General features: G+C 42.0%; 1 protein-coding gene across 4 annotated transcripts in view; it reads right to left on the bottom strand.

The window, feature by feature from the left end:
- FAM81B (family with sequence similarity 81 member B) overlaps positions 1–21381 on the bottom strand; it is a 408082-nt gene that overhangs the window by 202486 nt on the left and 184215 nt on the right. For all 4 annotated transcript variants that reach the window (XM_069225555.1, XM_069225546.1, XM_069225537.1 and 1 more), the window contains one exon: positions 3644–3762. In XM_069225555.1, coding sequence (XP_069081656.1) covers positions 3644–3762 — 119 coding nt within the window. The remainder of the gene's footprint in view (positions 1–3643; positions 3763–21381) is intronic.

Raw genomic sequence — 21381 nt, 5'->3', positions numbered from 1 at the left:
AAGCGTGAGACTTGCAACACTGCACCCGGCGACCCCGACTCGGCTGGTGGAGATCCAACACCTCAGGAGGGACCCCAGGACTACTCTGATACTGTGAGTACCAAAACCTGTCCCCCCTGAGCCCCCACAGCGCCGCCTGCAGAGGGAATCCCGAGGCTTCCCCTGACCGCGACTCTTTGAATCCTAAGTCCCGACACCTGGGAGAGACCCTGCACCCGCAGCCCCCAGGACCTGAAGGACCGGACTTTCACTGGAGGAGTGACCCCCAGGAGTCCCTCTCCCTTGACCAAGTGGAGGTTTCCCCGAGGAACCCCCCCCTTGCCTGCCTGCAGCGCTGAAGAGATCCCTAGATCTCCCATTGACTTCCATTACAAACCCGACGCTTGTTTCTACACTGCACCCGGCCGCCCCCGCGCTGCTGAGGGTGAAATTTCTGTGTGGACTTGTGTCCCCCCCGGTGCCCTACAAAACCCCCCTGGTCTGCCCTCCGAAGACACGGGTACTTACCTGCAAGCAGACCGGAACCGGGGCACCCCCTTCTCTCCATTCTAGCCTATGTGTTTTGGGCACCACTTTGAACTCTGCACCTGACCGGCCCTGAGCTGCTGGTGTGGTGACTTTGGGGTTGCTCTGAACCCCCAACGGTGGGCTACCTTGGACCAAGAACTAAACCCTGTAAGTGTCTTACTTACCTGGTAAAACTAACCAAAACTTACCTCCCCTAGGAACTGTGAAAATTGCACTAAGTGTCCACTTTTAAAACAGCTATTTGTCAATAACTTGAAAAGTATACATGCAATTTTTATGATTTAAAGTTCCTAAAGTACTTACCTGCAATACCTTTCGAATGAGATATTACATGTAGAATTTGAACCTGTGGTTCTTAAAATAAACTAAGAAAAGATATTTTTCTATACAAAAACCTATTGGCTGGATTTGTCTCTGAGTGTGTGTACCTCATTTATTGTCTAGGTGTATGTACAACAAATGCTTAACACTACTCCTCGGATAAGCCTACTGCTCGACCACACTACCACAAAATAGAGCATTAGTATTATCTCTTTTTGCCACTATCTTACCTCTAAGGGGAACCCTTGGACTCTGTGCATGCTATTCCTTACTTTGAAATAGCACATACAGAGCCAACTTCCTACAGATCTGAAATCCTTTGTGAAGGTAAATGCATCTTTCGTCTATTGGAGCACACTCAGACACTCACACACCCTCTCCCACACCCAGACAGAGACTCTCACAACCACTCTCACACCCAAAGACAACCTTTCAGACCTATTCTCACACCCAGAGAGACAAGCCCTGCGGACAACTCCCGCTGCCCATGGCCAAAGGCCATGCACAGCGTGGGGTTGGATGGATAGGGGGGTTGGCCGAGGTCGAGGGGTTGGCTGGTTATAGGGGGTTGGCCACAGGCCCTTTGGCCAACCTCTGCTACACTCAGCCAAAGGCCATATACGGCAGTGGTTGCAATAACGTATAGTAGTGAAAATGACTTTACTTTAAAAAAACACATAGAAATTCACTGAAAAAAACAAAGGTTACAGGGATGTTATAGTCAGGAAATATAATTTAAAAAACCTTAGAAATTCACTTAAAAAAACAAAGGTTACCGGTATATTATAGTTGGTTTCTGAATTTACATGCACAAAACCAGAGAAATCCATCAGTTATAGAGTTATTTTAAGTAACTATAACTAGCGGTCTAAGGTAACTGTAACTCGCGCCCTCGCCATGCACTGCTAGTTACCCTAGATATTACAGCACTTTTGACAACTTTTACAACATCAATAAAAATATCAATGAAACATTAGTAGTCAAACTATTGAAGAAAAAACTATGCATGGCAAGGGTGCGAGTTATGGTTACCTTAGGTGACAAGTTATAGTTACTTGAAATAACTCTAACTATAACTGCTGAATTTCTCTGGTTTTGCATGAGTAAATTCAGAAACTAACTATAACGTCCCTGTAACTATACCTCATGCCCTAAGGTAACTATATCTGGCGCCTTCGCCATTCACAGCTAATTACTCCACATATTATATGACTGAGGAGATCTTGTATTGCATCTATGATATTATCACTGCAACATTTGCAATAAAATTATTGATAAGAAAACTGTGCGTGATCAGGGCACGAGTCATAGTTACCTTAGGGCGTGAGTTATAGTTACTTAAAATAACTAACTATAACTACTGAATTTCTATGGTTTTGTACCAGTAAATTCAGATCCTATAACGTCACTGTGACTGTTGTTTTTTTCAGTGAATATGTATATACTGGTGCTGTTCCTTGAAGAACAATTTATGGTTTTCCAGTTTTGTTCCTTATTTATAACATTTCCTCGGTTTCCAGGTCTAGTCTACATAGTCCAACTGTTTTGCTATTGTTCGCTTGATATTGACATTTATTTTTTATTTAAACGACGCAGCTCTAATGGCTCTATTTGTTGTTGTTTGCGTGGTACAGCCAACATGTGTCGTCAGGGCTACGAATCTCTTTCAATATTTTCTGGTCTTCTAGCCAAGAATCATGACTTTCCTCGTTGTATTCATAATGTTACACAGCACCTTTAATTTCCATCATGCAGCCCTTCATAACTCGATTATTCTAAAATGATACCAAAATAATCTTTCTAATTCAAATTTCTCTCTGTCAGGTTGCGCATGGTTCATTCAATCCTTTAAGTTAAAATGTTTACCAGACGGATTAATTTTGGATTGTTGCCTGGGTCGTTATCAAAGGAATTTGCATTACTTCGGATAATCTGGATAATTTCTGGAACAAGCCATGTAATTCTCGATACCATTTTACAGAGGAATTCATATTGTGCGGCAAACCAGATGGAAATTTAACATAGAAGGCCATATTCCTCGTTGCGAGTCAAAAAAAAATCTTACGAATATATGGATAAGTAAAAGAATTTTATACTTGTTAAAATTGAACGGAATCCTTTTTCACCTTTTTTTTGCAAAATTTCGCCTCTTATCTTTAATGAATAGCACGTCTTCGAGGCTAACTTGACAATTGCTTAATCAGTGTTGACAATGAATATATCAATTGTTTTGCAGTGCATTTTCTAAAATTGGACAGTCAGTGAAAATGTACTTGAGGAAGTTCTGTGACTTACTTTTCATAAAGAAATGTAAATAATTTTCACTTGAAACAGTGACCTTTGGCCTAAAGCAAGATTCTGATATTTGGAATGGGAGGCAGAGCATCGGAAATATGCAACATTATTTTCAAATCTTAAATTTTCAAAGTTGGCAAACTATTCTAGAATAAAAACATAATTATGTAATTCCAATGTACACTATCAGGAAAACTGGTGATTTTGGACATACCTCAATATCTGCTACTACAGACCCCGCGTGGTTCAAATGTTCTGTGGGCCATTATATTTATGTAGTTAAACTTTAACATGCATCATATGTGTTATTTCTGAATTATCTTCTGAATATGCACTTGGCTATGTGAAAATTGATGACATAGCACTCGCTGTATATTGTTTTATATAAAAAAGGGACAATGATTAAACCCCAACCAAAGGAATGCCTGATGTATTTACAAAGACAAGCAAAACAAAAAGACTATATGATTATAATTGACCTACTATAGATTATACAAACCTAGCTACTCTTCCACGAAGGTCTCCAATCCCATTGATGTGTTTGTGGTCCAACGTTTGCACAGCAAAACTGGTACAAGTGCTCACGCCATCCCTGGTCCTTATTTGTTCCTCCAAGGCCTGCGGGTATAGAGTTAGAGATTTACAATTCAAAGTAAAAAGCTACATTATCTGAAAATATAGTTACTGAGAGAGTAATACCTTCATGGCAACTATCACCACATAACGCGTTTGGGTCAAACCTCAGAACATAAAATACGGTGAGTCATCTTAATGATTTCATAAATCCAAAAGCAAGCAGCAACAAAGAACCAGTTTAGAACCAACACACAGCAAACAAATCCTCCAAATCCCTTGACACAATCTATTTTCTCATCCTATTCAATGTGTCATTTGTCTTCCAACTCTCAGCTCCATAATGGGACTTCGCATCCCCTATGTAATTGCGATTAGTGTATTTAATTCAGCAAGTTTCTAAATATGCAGTTTTTTCTGGCTGTTTATCATTTGTCCTCTGTTAAAGAAAAAGAGGGGTCACGTTTTATCCATTTAACAAGTTTCCCTGCTGAGATAATATTTACAGTGCGAGACGTGGCCATTCCCTGGCCATTATGGTGAACTTCACAATGTTCTTTAAAGATGGGATCCACTCATATCGGACTTCCTTGACTGACTGGACTGATCTCAACAAACCATGCCAAAGATCCTGTACGTGATAGAGAGGGCTTCCCAACGGGTTGGGACTTACTTCATCCTCCATTCTCTGAATTTGAAGATGGTGGGTTCGCTCAGATTCTTCTACATACATTTCGGAGATGTAATATGTGATGTTAAAATCACTCCACTCCTTAATACTGAGCCACTGCCAGTATCAAGAAAAAAAGATCCTCACACTTTTTTTTTAAAGACCTTGCTTTTTGTACGTCCATACACCATGGAGACTAATTTATAACAACCAATAAGAAATATCTAATGACTGTTAGCAGGCAATTCACAAGGACTGCACTAAATGTGCTTTTCAACGTTCACCCAAAGGATTAAGGGCCAGATGTAGGACCCTCAATGTTTGCGACTCACGTGTACAACAGCATCTGAGACACTGTTTGCGATTCCCAAAGGGGTCACAAAGGACCTGCCTCATTAAAATTCATGAGGCTGAGGCAATTTGCGACCCATTGGGAATGGCCTGCACCCACAGGGATGGTGGCCTGCTGGGGTCAGCAGACCACCATGTCTGTGACTGCTTTTTCAATAAGGCAGGCTTTCTTTGTTTGAAATATAGCCTGTTTTCCTTAAAGGACAATGGGATTTAATTTAAAAAATAAAAATGAAAAGTTTTGTTTTCATTTTTTAAGAGTAGGCAGTGGTCCGTGAGACCACTGCCTGCTCCAAAAAGATGTTGGCGCTTCCATTCACAAAGGGGAAGGGGCCCCTTTGGGGACCCTTTCCCATTTGCGAATAGGCTACTACCTCCTTCAAGGAGTCGGTAACGTATGAATGTTTTGCAACTACATTCCCGGTAGCAAAACATTCATATATACCAGTGCATCTCGCTATTAGGAAGGGAAGCCTTTTACATGCCCCTTCCTATTAGTGATTCACAAATCCTGTTTTGTGAGTCTGTGATATCTACTGACTTGCAAAATAGGGTTGGTACATAGGGAAATGCATTTTACCAGTTGTAAGCGGCCTGATAGGCCATTGGCGACCGGTAAAATGCATCGTACATCTGGCCCAATGTTACAGTCCAGCTACAAAGACACAAGGACTTTTTGGTTTTACAAGAATATTTTTAATGGGCAATCATGCATCTCATATATAACCACAAAACAAATGAGAGTTGATGGTGCACAATATCTGAGTCATCACTGCTTTTGTACATGCCATAACAATATATTTTTTATCCTACATAACTAATTGACGCAAAGGAACATATTGCAAAGCACCTGTTATTGATAGGCAGGTAGTTAGAAAGTTTGCTGGAATCATTTCCGGTAGAGAAACAATTTTCTATCCTTTATGGATACAAAGTGGGTTTTTTATATTTTCATTTCAAGATAAAACAATTGAAGCCTAAGATTTTAGTTTGAGTTTACATTGTAATCCCATTAATATGTGTGAGTATTGTTCCAAAAATGTCCCATTGCCACTTTCTCTGTGGTGTAGGTGAAAATGTAATACTGCCCAATGCACTTGGTCTTTCTTAGGTATTGTCTATATACCTGGAGCTGTGTGGTGCAAATTATTGTCATCCCACAACATACACCACAAAACAAACAATACACAACATATACATACATACGTATATATATATAAATATGTAGAAAAGGTTTTTGTACACTCCTCTCAGCCACTGGCTGCAGTCGTTCACCTAGCTGTCCACGAATGTTGGTATCAGGCCGCGGCATTTCGCTGAAGTGCATATGTAAAAAACACCTCATTCAGCAAACACCCACTTTGCTGCCCTGTGCTCAAACTCTCCTGTCCTTCGTCCCCTATCTAATGCTCCCCTACTTGTTCCACCCCACTCAGGTCTCCAAACTCCCTCCCGTTTCACTCACTGTCTGCTCAGCAAGGGGGGTAACAGTCATAACAGCGACAATTTACAATTGAGAAGATCTCCACTTGTAGGTTTGTCAAATACAGCTTTTGGAAATGCTGAGCATTAGTCGATGCTTAACATACAGCAGAAAGGCGCCTGTCCTTGCTGTTCTCAGCTGAAATGATGCTTCAACATGGGACCCCATGGACACTTCCGGAACACCATCGTAGGCATCACTTCTTGTTACTCCTCTGCAATTTACTTGCAGTGCCTGGCGGACGCTGTCTATAATCATAGCCTCATCATAAGCTTGGGTAAATCACTTTGTTGCTACTACACCTCCAGCTACTCTTACCCGCAATCTGTACTTTTCAGTGTCTGAACCAGTGTTAGCATCACCCCCTTTATGGAGGGACTAAGGTCTTTTCAAATTACATAGATGCATAAAGACCCCCTCTTCCTTACTCCGCATGCCCCTTTCTCCCTTTATAGACTTCACTCCAAGTGGCCCATGACTCTATAGTACCGAACTGCACCCCTCTGTCCCCACACCCACCACCACCACAATCCATGTACCATGTGCCTGAAAGCAGAAAATTAAGGTTCTTTTGTCAAGTAATGTGTTGGCTAGCAGGAAGCAGCACCAACCGTAGCCCATCCATGCCAACAAAGGAAGAGACTCCAAGGACAGAACTAAAGAAAGATTGAAGTTTTCTCTCTATCCTGAATACAACAGCATTCTTATTCGCCTGTCTCAGATGTCAGACACCCAGTTAGCCAGGGACATATCTCTCAATATAGCAGAAGGGGCAATGGCAATGTGACCCAGGTGTATAATGGGCCCATTTCATTGGCTTTCATTATGGCACAAGACACCCTTGCTACACCACTGCAGTTAGCGCCCGGTGCTGCACCTCGAGGTGCACAGACTGCCTACTTTCAACTAAATGATTAACATGCAAAGCTGTGCTGTGTGCCCAAAGCTGCAAATCTCTAATAGTTCTGGTCACTCATGCTTTCTGTCACACAATTTCATATAAAACTATTCGCTTGGCTATGAGTCCTCATGGATAGGATAGCTCCTTTTGACAGATTGATTACTGGTGAGAGTTTTAGGCCGTTACTTTGAGGGCTCACAGATTTGCCATCTATTTTATTTTTTTTTGCAATTTTTTTTATTGAATGTTCCACAAGTAAATCTCAACATATTACAATAACAGCTCTCATATCAATCAAGTTATATGCATGCAAGCAATTTATATAGCTACCTGTTCGTTACAATATCGAAGCAATCTACTATTGCAGCAGTCTACAATGCCAGCTATTAAGCTGCGTCAGAGTTGCAACAAATTCTTGCCACCTCTCCAAACAGTCCAACAAATATCTAAAACAACTGACCCCTGGCTTCCGGTCCCAAGCCACTGATGTGCATAGATGTGCTTTTACAACGCCATGAGTAATTAGCACAATCAGGTCAAACAGTAGGCAATTAAAGAAAAGATCAATGTTGGAAAGCTCTCACCAATCACCCTTTGCGACATGCACTCCATCAGGTCCACAGTCCCAGAGCCACCCTTTGCGGCAAGCGCTCCATCAGATCCACAGTCCCATAGGGATGTGCGCAGTAGGTAACCCAAAACCCTATGTGGTATACATGTACCATTCATCAGGGGGGTGAACTAGCCACCAAGGAAGACTGGGTCTCTCATACTGTCCAACAGATTATCCCATGCTCACGCTATGTCCATGGATCCCCTCCCTTGTTTTGCCTAATTCAACAGCATACCACTCTCAAGTTCCACCCATCAAACAAGCTCCTTCTTCCATTTTTCTATACTCAGCTCTCTAATTAAGTGCCATCTGGTTCTTAGCTATGGTCAAAACCAGATCAATAAATCTGCTCCTGATCGTACCACTGGCTTGGCATGGGTATAATCTGTGGAAACTTGCCATCAGGGTACTTGAAATATTCCGGTGGGTATCATAATTAACAAAGTCGATAACTTCTGTCCGATACTCTATACATGTGAAATGATTCTGCCCCCTCCTCCCCGTACCTTGGACATGCTACACGGGCAGTGTTGTAGAATTTATCAATCTTACCCAGTGTAAAGTATACTCTGTGGAGGAAATAAAAGTTGAGTAACTTAAATCCAGCATTTCTAGAGGCCTTGGGTTCCTGCTCCAATATTTTTGACCAGATAAACAATCAGGCCTCCGACATCTGTGGCCCATTTATCCTGCAGCCGTTGTCAGTTGGGTAATAATATCAGTTCGGAGTGCTCTATATAAGCTTGTTATTGTCTTATGAGTGCCTGTGGTGGTGCAGATACTGTGACAGCCCAGGTGTCTGGGCAGTTCATTCTGTCTGGTCCCCCAGTGTTTTCTGATCATCTCTATAATTGCTCCATGCAGTAAGAATTGACCAGTTGGCACATCAAAATCTGTCTGCAGTTCTTTAAACGGTAGCAGTTCCTCTCTGCTTGGAACAAGTGCCCCAGTCTGTCAATGCCAGAGGCCTCTCACTCTACAAGACCTCTCCAATTCCCTTTGTGCAGCAGCATCGACAGTTTTTATAACACTATGGGGGTCATTCCGACCCCGGCGGGCGGCGGGCGCTGCCCGCCGGGCGGAAACCGCCAAAAGACTGCACCGCGGTCAAATGACCGCGGCGGTCATTCTAACTTTCCCGCTGGGCAGGCGGGCGATCTCCAAAAGATCGCCCGCCAGCCCAGCGGGAAAGCCCCTGCAAAGAGGAAGCCGGCTCCGAATGGAGCCGGCGGATTTGCAGGGGTGCGTCGGGTGCAGTGGCACCCGTCGCAATTTTCAGTGTCTGCAAAGCAGACACTGAAAATCTTTGAGGGGCCCTGTTAGGGGGCCCCTGCACTGCCCATGCCAGTGGCATGGGCAGTGCAGGTGCCCCCAGGGGCCCCACGACACCCGTTCCCGCCATCCTGTTCCTGGCGGTAAAAACCGCCAGGAACAGGATGGCGGGAAGGGGGTCGGAATCCCCATGGCGGCGCTGCAAGCAGCGCCGCCATGGAGGATTCCCTGGGCCAGGGGTAAACTGGCGGGAAACCGCCGGTTCCCCTTTTCTGACCGCGGCTTTACCGCCGCGGTCAGAATGGCCCAGGAAGCACCGCCAGCCTGTTGGCGGTGCTTCCGTGGTCGTTGGCCCAATGACCCCCTATATATCAGGAGAGTAGGGGGATTGTGTATGGGTCCTCTGTAAACAGCACACCCAGCAGTGTTTAGCAACTACCAGTGTTCTATGGCTCACAAGTTTAGTGTACTTGGGGTTCAACAGCAGTTGGAGTAACCCCTGATATGTTCGGAGTGATACATAATTTAGCACCCCATTTTCTCCTAGCCAATATCCATTTGTAGAACCATTTTTGTTGGGCTGCCAGATAATATGTCTTGAACTTTGGGGCCACTAAGCCACCATCCACAGTCGGGTGCTAATGTTTTGACAGGACCACCTGGCGCCTGCTTTTACCCGATATCAAGCCAATCAGCAGAGTATCAATTTCCCAGAATGTACTCAGCAGTGGTTCCTCCATTACCACGGAGGAGGAGTGTCACCCCTTCACTCCAAGTGTAGCAATCACAAAACATTCAATGGTATTAAAACCAATCTATTACCATTTTCTTTTTCATGCTGGCAGCTGAGTCTGAGAGTAGGTCCATTGCTGCTGATTGGCAGCAGAGAGGAGTGGTGTGCACTTTAGTTTAAAGCTCCAATGCTACCTCTAAAACCCGAGCTATCTTAGTCAGGGTAGAGAGCAGTCACAAGCCCCCATGTGTCTGAGGGAGCATTGAGGCAGCCTGTTGCAGCCAATTCTGGAGGTTCTCTGATGCTGCTTGAGCAACATGAAAGCAGCTTCAGGATTGGTAGAGGGGAGTTGGCTGAGGCTCTGGGAGAAAGTCCTGGAGCCATAGACTGCTGAGACAGAGAGGTGTGCTGAGCTGAGGCAGTGGGTAAGTAAACCATTTTATTTTTTATTTAACGTTAATTTAATTCACTGACAGGCACTGTGAGAAACTTGCAGTGCCTTCAGCCTCAACTCCAGAGCTTTCAATCATGGCTCATTATAAACACTTTTTAAAATGGACCATGATTGAGAGCTATTGTGTTGGGCCTAAGGGCACTGTTGTTTTTTAACAGTGCCTGTCAGTGGGTCAAATATTCACCCCATCAGTTTTATTTGTTGGCAGCTGCCACTCCTAGGGATAATTAGCTGCAGTGCTGAGAAGTAGTAGAGCAATCTTGGTAGGACTAACAATTTAGCAATAGCAATGCGACCTGCTACAGATAGTGGTAGAGTTTTCCAAAAGTCTATGCCAGACTGCCTTGTATTCACTGCCACTCTGACATTATCCTCAAGTAGATCGCAGTTGTTGCAGTATACCTTCATCCTCAAATACTTCAGACATGTGGGTTCCCACATCAGTCCCCAGAGCAACTGGGCCATTTCTGGTATTGCACCAATGGGAAGCAGGCTATTTTTTTCCCAATTAAAGTGCCGCCCTGACAACTCTCCAAAGCGATCCAACAGCCCTTGCTGACTCCGGGTGAGTACCTTTTAGAAATGGCTGCATATCATCTGCATACAGGGCAATGAGGTGGGTCATCCCTAGCACCCCTAGGCCTTCTTAATGGACGCCAGACCGCCCAGTACAAGCCAAAGGTTCCACCACCAGGCGGTAGTGGTGGCAGTGGGCATCTCTGCTGTGTTCCTCACCCAACTGCATACACCTCTGATATCAGGACACCTGTTTTGACATGGGCAGTGGGGCTTGATTACAGGATTTGAGTCCAGCACATAAATCCCCTCCCCAGTTTAATTCTCTTCATCACCCTATAAAGGTACTGCTAGCACAGGCTGTCAAAAGCTTTTTCGATATCTATTGCCATTGCAACTGCTGCCTTGTCATCAAAGGTATCATCCATCTGAATATTTAGGCTCCACCATATGTTGTCGGCTGTGCTGAGACGTAGGCCTGAGCAGCAGGATCACCAACCCTCTTGTAGATGTGGGTAGATAGCCAAGTTCCTTTGCTGCTTTACAAATCTCTGCTAGCTTGGGGGCTAGTTAATATAAGTGCCTTAAAATTCTACCGGGAGCCCATCAGATCCTGGTACTTTCCCCTGGGCTATATTCTTCACTGCAGCTTTAATTTCATCTACTGTAATATCGACACTCATCATCTTTGCCTCCTGCAAAGTGACACCCAGGAAGGGTAGTGGCTCCAAAAAATAGTCAAGCTCTTGTTGTTCCAGACAGGGAACACAGATATATAGGGAAGTATAGTACTGCTGGAACTCGTTGTTAATGTCCTCTTGCTTATATACCTTGCCACCCCTCTCAGATTAAAGCTCTAATATCAGCGAACCTTGTTTTGTGGGATTAGCCAAACACGCTAACAGGGTCAGAGCCTAGTTCCACTCAGCGTGTGGCCTAATAATATACTCCCGACAGTCAAGGCAGCAAAGTTTTTCTCTATGTTCTGCCAGTATCTCTTTCACTTGTAGCAGTGATTCTTGTAGTGCAGGGTTCCCAGGCCCCTCCCTCTCTCCAGTCCTGAATGTCTCTACCTGTGCTTCAATGTCTCCTACCAGGGTTTGCCGCACCCCTACTGTTTCAGCTATGCATTGCCCCAGAAATACTGTTTTAAAAGCATCCCACTCCAATTGTGTCGTGGTGGTAGTATTCTCATTTTCTGCAAAATAATTCCCTATCACTTTCCCAATAGTATATTTAAAGACCTTGTCCTCAAGAGTTTCAACCTTCAAACTCCAATTAGGTATACAGGAGCACGCTTTCACCCATGCAATATGATAGCAGTATAAGATTGTGATCCAATATCCTCCTTGACAGATACTGAACATTCTGTACTTTGGTATGAACATCTGTGTGCAATAAAATTTGTCTAGGCAAACATGTAACTCATGTATTCCTGAGAAGAAGGAATAATCTCTACCTATCCGATGAGTATGACTACCCCAGTGGGTGTGTCACTCTGTGAATATCTGCACTAGTTGCATTACTGGGAAGTCGTCAGAGGCGCTTTGGATCAATCTAGGATGTAGTCTGCCACAATGATAATATCGCCTCCAATTATCACTGACTGTGGTATATAGGGTGCAGTTATTCTTGACAATCCATCTGAAAAAACTAGCCTGGTCTTTTTTAGGGGCACAGATGTTGGCCATAGTTATGTATTTCCCACCAAGATGTCCAGTAATCCCCATGTATCTTCCAGCTGTATGCAGTACCTCTCCTATCACCTGAAAAGGAACCCCGGGGAACACCCAGATAAAGGTACCCCTCACAAATGTGGAGTAATGTGATATGTTTGACCGCTCCATATTTTGTTCAGTGCTAGACTTTCAGTGTCATTCAAGTGTTTTTTTTGCAATAGAGCAATATGGACTCACAATTTCTTGAGTTAAGAGTTAGACAAATTATTCAAGCATCCTGACATTACAAGACATGATCTTACATCTCAGTGAGTCTGCCATTTACTATACACATGCTCAATGGAAAGTATTTTTATCACTCCCAAGCTATTCTGTGACTCTAGTATGAACCCTCAAACAATGAATATATACATATAGTTCAACAGTTTAGTCAACACAGGGTGAGGGTGCTCCTGGTGGCAGAGGTCTCACCGGAACTCTGTGGGCTCTCTCCAAACCAGAGAAAGGGGAGAGCCCCTAAGGTGCGAGCTCAGCTTTAATCCTCCTCTCCAAAAAAGCTATCATATCAGTTCCCTCAGCTCTTCTGGCAGTCCTATTACCCAGATGGTGTCTCTCACGGCTCTGTTTTCAGCATTTAGGCTTAATTTTCCAAGCTATTGGCCCTTCTCTATAGGGCTGAACCCTTAGAGGACTCTACCTCAGAGGAGAGGTCCCTCTATGTACACTAAATAGTTGTGACCCTATCAGCTAACCTGCGCTGATCTTCTCACAGTATTCCCACATCTGCCACTACAGTGTCCATTTTAAAATCCAGGGCTTCTCCCATGTCCTTGATTGCCCAGAGAATAGTGTCTGAGGTAGCCCCCCGGCAAACTCTCTGCTGTCCCAGGCGCCATCTTCTCTATCCTTAACATCACTGGCCATGGGTGCGGCAGTATGGTGTTGGACTTCAGCCTCCTTTTTCTTACAGTATTTAACCATTGTTGAGAGCTAAGATCATCGCACCGAGGTTGACCACAGCCGCCGCTCAGGTCAATGCCGCCTCTCCACAAATATCTCCCTTGTATGGATATAGATAACTTATGTAGTTCCACTCCCCTTTGAAAGAACATTGTTCCAGCAACACCAACTCTGCCTACTTGTATATGAGGGGTGATGCAGGGACCACTGGCCATCCAGCTGAGGGGTAAATTAAAAAACTGCCCCTTTGTAGCACTCGCTCTCAAAGCACCACAGCCTCAAGCCAGACAATAGTCCCCAGTCAAGCCCCACCAGGGCTCCTGGGCACACTAGACAGGTGCCACACCTCCAAGGACACTGTCGGCCACTCACCGCAGACCTCGAAGGGAAGATTACCTCACCAAAGGGCTTCTGCAGGCCAGACGAGTGTCGTTTGCCACCTTGACAGTATGCAACCCCGCCTCCAGGCTCCAATGCTCATTCAATGGGGCCATTGTCTTAGTTCTGCTCGCAGACCCATTCCACCAACATCTTTCCTCTTCTACTGTGTCTGCCCTTACCTCTTCACAGTCACACTGAAAGGGCACTAATCGCCACCTCCCACTGAACAAAAGTCTTCAAACTGGGCACACCAGTCTCTCCAGCCACCCACAGATGTGTTCCTGCAGCCGCCGTCAATTACAGCAAGACCGCTGCTACCTTGATTCCACACTCCCTTGTGGGCCACGTCATGGCCTGTTTCAGGGTGTGGAGGCCATCTTGTTGTTCCCTGGGCAATGGTAGGTAGGTACTACTATGCAGCTCCCTAAGAAGGCAATTTAGACCAGTACCTGGACACGATGGCACCGTTTGGCAGTGTTCCACCGGGAGCTCTACAACACATGGCACACTCAATTGCCATCAGGCTATGCCCCCCACCTCACGAATTTGTCAACTTTGAGTGTATTCACATAAGACAAGTGTTATAATACTTTGTGTCCCCCGTGACATGTGAGAACTTTACAACAAGCGGGGTTGGACAATATGCACAAGCATGTGCATGAACTAGCCACACACAATAAAAAATATGGATAAACAGCATAAACAAAAAGTGGTCGAAAAACATAAATCTAAAAATGCACAGGTAAAAAATATTCAGAGTCCTTTTAGAAAATGCTACAATGCTATTATGGTGCATATTGGCGTGTACGGTTGATTCTGGGACTCTCTGGGGTTGCATGACAGAATATCAAGAATAACTATATTGTGACACCAGAATATCTGTCAAAATATTGTGTACAAAATTTTAAGTAAAAAAGTAAGTATATCAAAATACTAAAAATACATCATTATATGCCATTTATTTTAAATATTAAAATGCAAAATAATAATATAATTAAAAAGAAATTGTTTTAATTAGTAATGTAAATTAACTACGTAATAAACACATATGTGTGTGTGTATATATTCATATAAATAATTTTTCCAAAACTATAAAGACATTTAACAATTTTTAAAAACATTACATTATTCATATTAACAATAGCTTAAAAATAAAAATTCACAAATATATATCAGAAAAACCTATATGAAATGAATGTAAACATTAAAATTAAAATGAATTTATATGTTCTAATGGTGATTCACAAAGGTAAACTGACAATTGTATGTATATCTGAACATTTTTTTTGATCCATTCTTATAACAACATTAAGTAATTGTAGTGCAAAATACGAGAGGACCTGTGTGTTTCAGGGTAATCACCACTTCTTTGTGCTTCAAAATACATGTCTGCAGCGTACTCCATACTCCTTGCTCACCTTTTGCCCTGAAAAATACGGGTCCCCTGTAACTAAAGTGGAAGTGGGCTTATAAGTGAATTGAAAAAAGAAAAATCTTTAAAAGTTTTATCATCCTGATTTCTTTGGTGCACTGTAAAAAAGCATTGCAAAGCTGAGTGTAACTCCTCCTACATGCAGTGGAGATTGAAAGAAGTGTGGGATAAAATATACACCAAATAATTGTACGAGGCCCTGGTCTAAAGTTTATGTGAAGAGTACTAGAAAGACAGAAGGGACTCCCATGTCTGAATAAACTAGCAGTGCACGGATGAATTCATTATAGAAATTCTGTATGATTTCATTGATATGCGCAGATGAAGGTGGGTAGACCAGTTTGAGAACCACCAAAATGCAGCGTTGACAGATAATTGATTTTATTTAATTTTTATTCTTTATATACATTTGATTATTTGTAACAGATTATTGAAAAGGGTTTGATTTAAAATTTGAAGGATGCATTTTGCACTTTACTGACATAATGTTATTGGAATTGATCAAAGCATGTTTTAAATGATGTGTATAAAGTTTTAATGTGGTATTAATCATATATAATAGACATAAGAATACATTTATTATGTTCATAATATTATAGCGAGTCAGAGTTGTTTTTGCATTGTTTGTATTGTTTATTTAAAGGAATAAAGTTGCCATTATGCATTTGTATATTATTATACGAAATCAAGATTGTACATGAAGAAGTGAATAGTATACATTGTCTGTGAATCCTTGGGATATAAGCAAAGGGTGTGGCTTGCCAGATACTTATTAATATTTTTGGGAACCCCTTCTGTTTTTGGTTGTATGTTACTCTGTCCCTTGTTGACTGCCAAGGGTAACCTTCCTCTGGTTCAGGTTTACTATTTTCACCCCAACATAAGCAAAATCAGGTAACGTATTGAATTGTGGAGAGGTTAGATTTACTATTACCACTCCAATGTAAGCAACATCAGGGAAACTGTTGGATATTGGAAGGGTTACATTTACTATTCCACTCCAATCTAAGAAACAGTAAGGAAACTGTTTGATTTTGTTAGGAGTGAGACTTACTATTCCCACTGCAAGCTAAGCAACAGCAGAGAAAGTTTTGGATTTTGGTGGGGTTTGATGTATTATTCCAATTCCAATGTCTGTAACATCAGGGACATTGTTGGATATTGTGGGGGTTAGATTTACTATTCCTACTCCAGTGTAGGAAAAAAGAAGGAAAGTGTTGGACTTTGGAGGGCTTACATTTACCATTCCCACTCCAACATATGCAAAAGCATGGGAAGTATTACATTTTGGAAGGTTTAGTTATACTATTCCAAATCCTAATATTTAAAAAAACATTTAAAAGCCAACACTTCAAACATTTTAAAAACATAAAATAAAAAATATGCATTATAAATGAATAAAATGAAATCTAATAGGAAAAATTTAATAAAACAATAGTTTAACAAACATAATACAAAACAAATATATTTTAGTATACAAATACATGCATCCTTCCATACTACCCTAAAACCACCAACTTTTCTAAGATAAATTATAAATAAAACATTATTAACACTAAAATAATTATGAAAAAAACAAATACAATTATATGAAATAAGAAATTAAATTTCAAATATTTATTACTGAATTCACTTATCAATGAATACTATTAAATTAGAGACAATAAATAATAATTATAACTGATCATTTAAATAATTTACATGAATAATCACCACATCAATATTTAATTAACAATAAATAAAAAAATTAAAAAACAACTTATAACTTAAATAACTTGCTACTCTATTGCCCTACAAATCCATCAAACCACCAGTGAATCATAAATTAGTAATGAAATGTCAAAACATTTTATTTATACATTAAAATTGACAAACTATACTAAAATTAATCATTATAATATTTCTAATACCTAAAAATAATATAATAACTAATGTACATTTAATGAATTGTCAAATGTATTTAATACAACTATACTAAAGTAAACACTATTGGGTACAACATTTTAAAAAAACAATATTATAGACCAAAAACAATGGTCTTAATTTCTAATTTCTGTCCCTATACATTTTTGGCTTGACAATATTTTGTTGCACCACAATATTACTGAAACAATATTTTGGTAATCTACCATCTCTGGAGAACACTTGAACGAAGATATTGTAATTTTAATAGATTTCCTTGATAGTCACATTAGTGGTTCGGATTTTACAGGACCTTTCTATGGATAGCAGACAAAGGGCCTCTTTACGAGGGTGGTGGTCTATAGACTGCCACACTCACGGTGGCAGTCCGACCTCCACATTACAACCCCAGCGTTTGGACTGCCAGAGAACTGCCAGCTCCACCAGGATCTTGATCCTGGCGAGCTGGCGGTGGCGGAGATCCTAATCCGCTAGGTCAGTGCTGCCCTGGGGATTATGACTTCGTTCTAGCCATGGAAAGGCTGACAGAAAACAGGTGCAGTGGGCCACAGGGGGGCCTCTGCACTGCCCATGCACTTGGCATGGGCAGTGCAGACCCCCCTCCGGCCAGCATCCTCGCAATGTTCACTGTCTGCTCTGCAGACAGTGAACATTGCAACGGTGTTGGTACACCCTGCAGGCGACAACAATGCTGCTGGCTCGATTACGAGCCTGAGACAATGCTGTGTCCTGTTTCCCGCAAGGCCAGCAGGCAGAAACCTAGGTTTACGCCTGTCAACCTAGCAGGAAACCCATAATAGCTCTGGCAGGGAGGTTGCCGAGTAGGCGGCGGCCACTCTGTCAGGAGTTTGGCAGAATTTTCCATCCATCAAATTCATAATGGGCCCCAAAATCTGTACAAATAGGGAGAGGGCTGCTTCCAGGAGAAAGGCACTTGCCATTAACTCTTTTATTGGCACTATAACAGATGGCCAGCGAGAGGCCTCTTTGGCAGCACTTGTAACCCTGGTTTGTCAGTTTGTGCATCTCTATGTGAGGCAACGTGGTGAATGATATAATGAGCCAATGGGTTGATGAGTTGCTGACTCCTGAAGCACACCACAGAATTAAGAGATGCTTTCAATTATACCCAGACTTATCAGCTTTGCCAGTGCTTATTTATTTATTTTTACTTTACTATCCTCAAATAGCAGTTGACCATGTTGAAAAAAGCAACACATGCATGTGCATGTAGCACAACACTTACATGTACATGCATCACAGCACATGCATGTGTGCTCACAGCACCCGTCTTTGGCCTTTTTTTCTTACCATTCGGAGATGGCCACCATTTGTGTGTGAATGTGCATACGTCATGTCACAGCAGCAGACATTTTGGCTTTCTTTTAACTTCGCTGTTGGCTATTTCAGAGCAGTAACGTAAGAGCACCAATGCAAATAAGCATTGCCAAGAAGTCTGCATTTGCTTTTTTTAAAACGAGACCTATCGTTTCTCCCAATGCTTATTTTATTTTTATTTAAACAGGGTTACAAAGTTTCTTTCCTGTTTTAAATTTACTGGGTTGTCAAAGAGTAACTATTATATAAATCAACTTTAGTTCTTACCTACATCCCCCTCCCACACCACCTGCAGACCTCAGTTGTTTCCAATGAAAATAACAACTGATGCAGTCTTTTCCTTCTTATTGGAACTATGCATGTACTTTGTCACCCACTTCCTTTTTAGTTCATTGACTTCTGCTACGTTTCAGTGTATTTCCTAGTTGGTCATGCTATTGAGATACTGTGTGGCTGGGGACTTCAGTATAGTTTTCCTTTTAAGGTACTGTCATGTTCCATGAGCATTCAGCTTGATGTTTACCATATTTATTGGTCCGCAGTTTTTTGTCTCTTTGATTAACCATGAAAGCAAACATCCTACATACCCACACTCTTCCCTTAAACTCAATCATTTTATAATATTGTTGTGTGCATTAAAATTCCAGCACTCTATTGCTCTAAACAGTGACATGTGTTCACTCTAATTATAATATACACCATGATTGTAAATTTCTCAGTGATTCAAATTTTCTGATTTCCTTACCTGATTCTAAACAATACACTTCCCCACATCCTTCTTTTTCAAATGCCCTCAGTGTAGTAGTCTCTTTATCAGTATCTTACTCACTGACATGCCCCTCCATCTCACATGCCATATGTATATAACTCTACGAATATTGATCCCCGTGCCCACTTTTGTAGTTCACTTCAAATCACACGATTTAATTGTGTGATTGTGTACCCCTTTGTCTTGCCTGCTGATCATTCCTAAATACTTTGGGCCTGACTCACAGGTAATTTACACTAAGTTTACATTTTTGAGTAAGTTTAATACTTTTCAGTATTCACAAACTACAGTTTTGTAGCAACTTACACTTTTGTGGTATCTTACACTTTGTAGTTAAGCCCAGCACTACCCATGGCCAACCGCTAGTACCGCAACACCCTTCCATAAAAGTTTGGAACTTAAAAATAAAACTCATAGGATATAGCATTAAATTAAAATAGTTAAATGTATGAATCAGTGTTAAAAATACATAAAATAGTTCATGTTTAATTATAAAATATTTAATGATCTGTTTTGAATTTTAAAAAATAACCTGTTTCATTATTGTTTCATTATTTTTAAATTTAAAATAGATTATTAAATATGTTATAACTAAATAATAAACACAGTGAGCACTGGACATATGTCTGGACATACCTATCACTCTTAGGGCATCAATTGCAACAACACCATGGTGATGGATGGAATGCTTGTATTAACCCCTTTGCGGGTCACGACCAGAGGCCAACACCAGGGAGGGGGTTCGAAAATCACACGGAAGAGGCGCGCTGACGTCACAGTGTTGTTTTCCCCATCGGAGCAGGAAGCGGCCATAGGGCCGCTTCCTGCTCCGATGGGGAAAACGGCCCCAAACGGCCTTCCCCAAATTCGGGAAGGCCTTGTATGAAAGGGGAGACTCTCCCCTTTCATACGAGGCCTTCCTGAACGCGTTTCCTGGCCCTCGATCGCAGCACAGCAGCGATCGAGGGCCAGGAAACGCCACTAGACACCAGGGATTTCACTTGGGGGGTCGGCCCCCCTAGGAAAATGGGCCGCCCCCCCGGGCCATATTTTTAAATGCCATTGTTGGCCCCCCACCCCCAAGGGCTAATTCTTTTTTTTTTAAATAACGAAATTGACAGGGGTCGCCCGTAGGCAGGGCGATCCCCTGTGTGGCCATATTTTTAAATTTCAATGTTGGGGCCCCCTTGGGGGGGCGCGATCGCTAACTTAAAAAAAAAAAAACGAAATTGACAGGGGGTCGCCCATAGGCAGGACGAACCCCACACAGGCAATTTTTTTTTATAGTAGTTGTAAGGTTTCCCTGGGGGCCATTTTGGCCCCCAAGGAAACCCTACAACTACCCAAAAAATTACAGATCTATATATATATATATATAGATATATATATATATATACATTTATATATAGATATATCAATCCATGTAGATAGATATGTCTATCTACATGGATATATCTATAGATATATATATCACTTTTGTCAGTGCATGTGTGGTTTCCCTGGGGGCTGCAATGTCTTGCAGTTGCAGCTTGCGTTTTCAAAGCAGTGCACATACTTCAACTGACGCTTTTCAACTGTAGCTTTTAGGCAGCAATAAAGAAGTCAAGTAAGTCTTGTGATTATGTTTCTGCTACAAAAGGATCAGACTTTTGTCTAGTGCCAGTTTTAGTGCCATAAATAAGTGCAGAAGTTTTATGTGACTACTGCAAAGAGCAAATCTGTATTTTAAGTAAATAGTTGAGTACATTAGTAAAGTCAGCCACTACCTGCGCTATAATACAAATTAAATGTATGTGCGGGGTGGCTATGGAGAGATGAAGAGCACGTTTGCTGGGTGGTAATGAGGGAATCCGAGGAGGAGGAGGACATGGGAGTGGGAGCACCAATAATGATTGCTGGACTGGGCGCAGGAGGTGCTAAAGACTGTGACGAATGGTATGTGACAAGGTGTTTGAGTGTCTTTAAAGGACATGCTGATTGAGGGAAGAAGCACAGGTAAGGTGGCCTCTACTGTTGCATGTATCACACACACACACCAGCAATTCTGTGACTGTCTATGTAGGCTAGTGCTTTAGAGCAACAGTTAAGCCAATAGCAGAGATGGCATCTTGATGGATGACTGCTGCTGACGTCACTCTGGTTATAGAGGACAGCTCTGACATAGGATCAGAGACTGAGACAGCAGATAC

The sequence above is a fragment of the Pleurodeles waltl genome, chromosome 1_1 (genome assembly GCF_031143425.1).
Source record: "Pleurodeles waltl isolate 20211129_DDA chromosome 1_1, aPleWal1.hap1.20221129, whole genome shotgun sequence".
In the NCBI taxonomy this organism is placed as follows: Eukaryota; Metazoa; Chordata; class Amphibia; order Caudata; family Salamandridae; genus Pleurodeles; species Pleurodeles waltl.
This window is presented reverse-complemented; position numbering and strand designations above follow the sequence as displayed.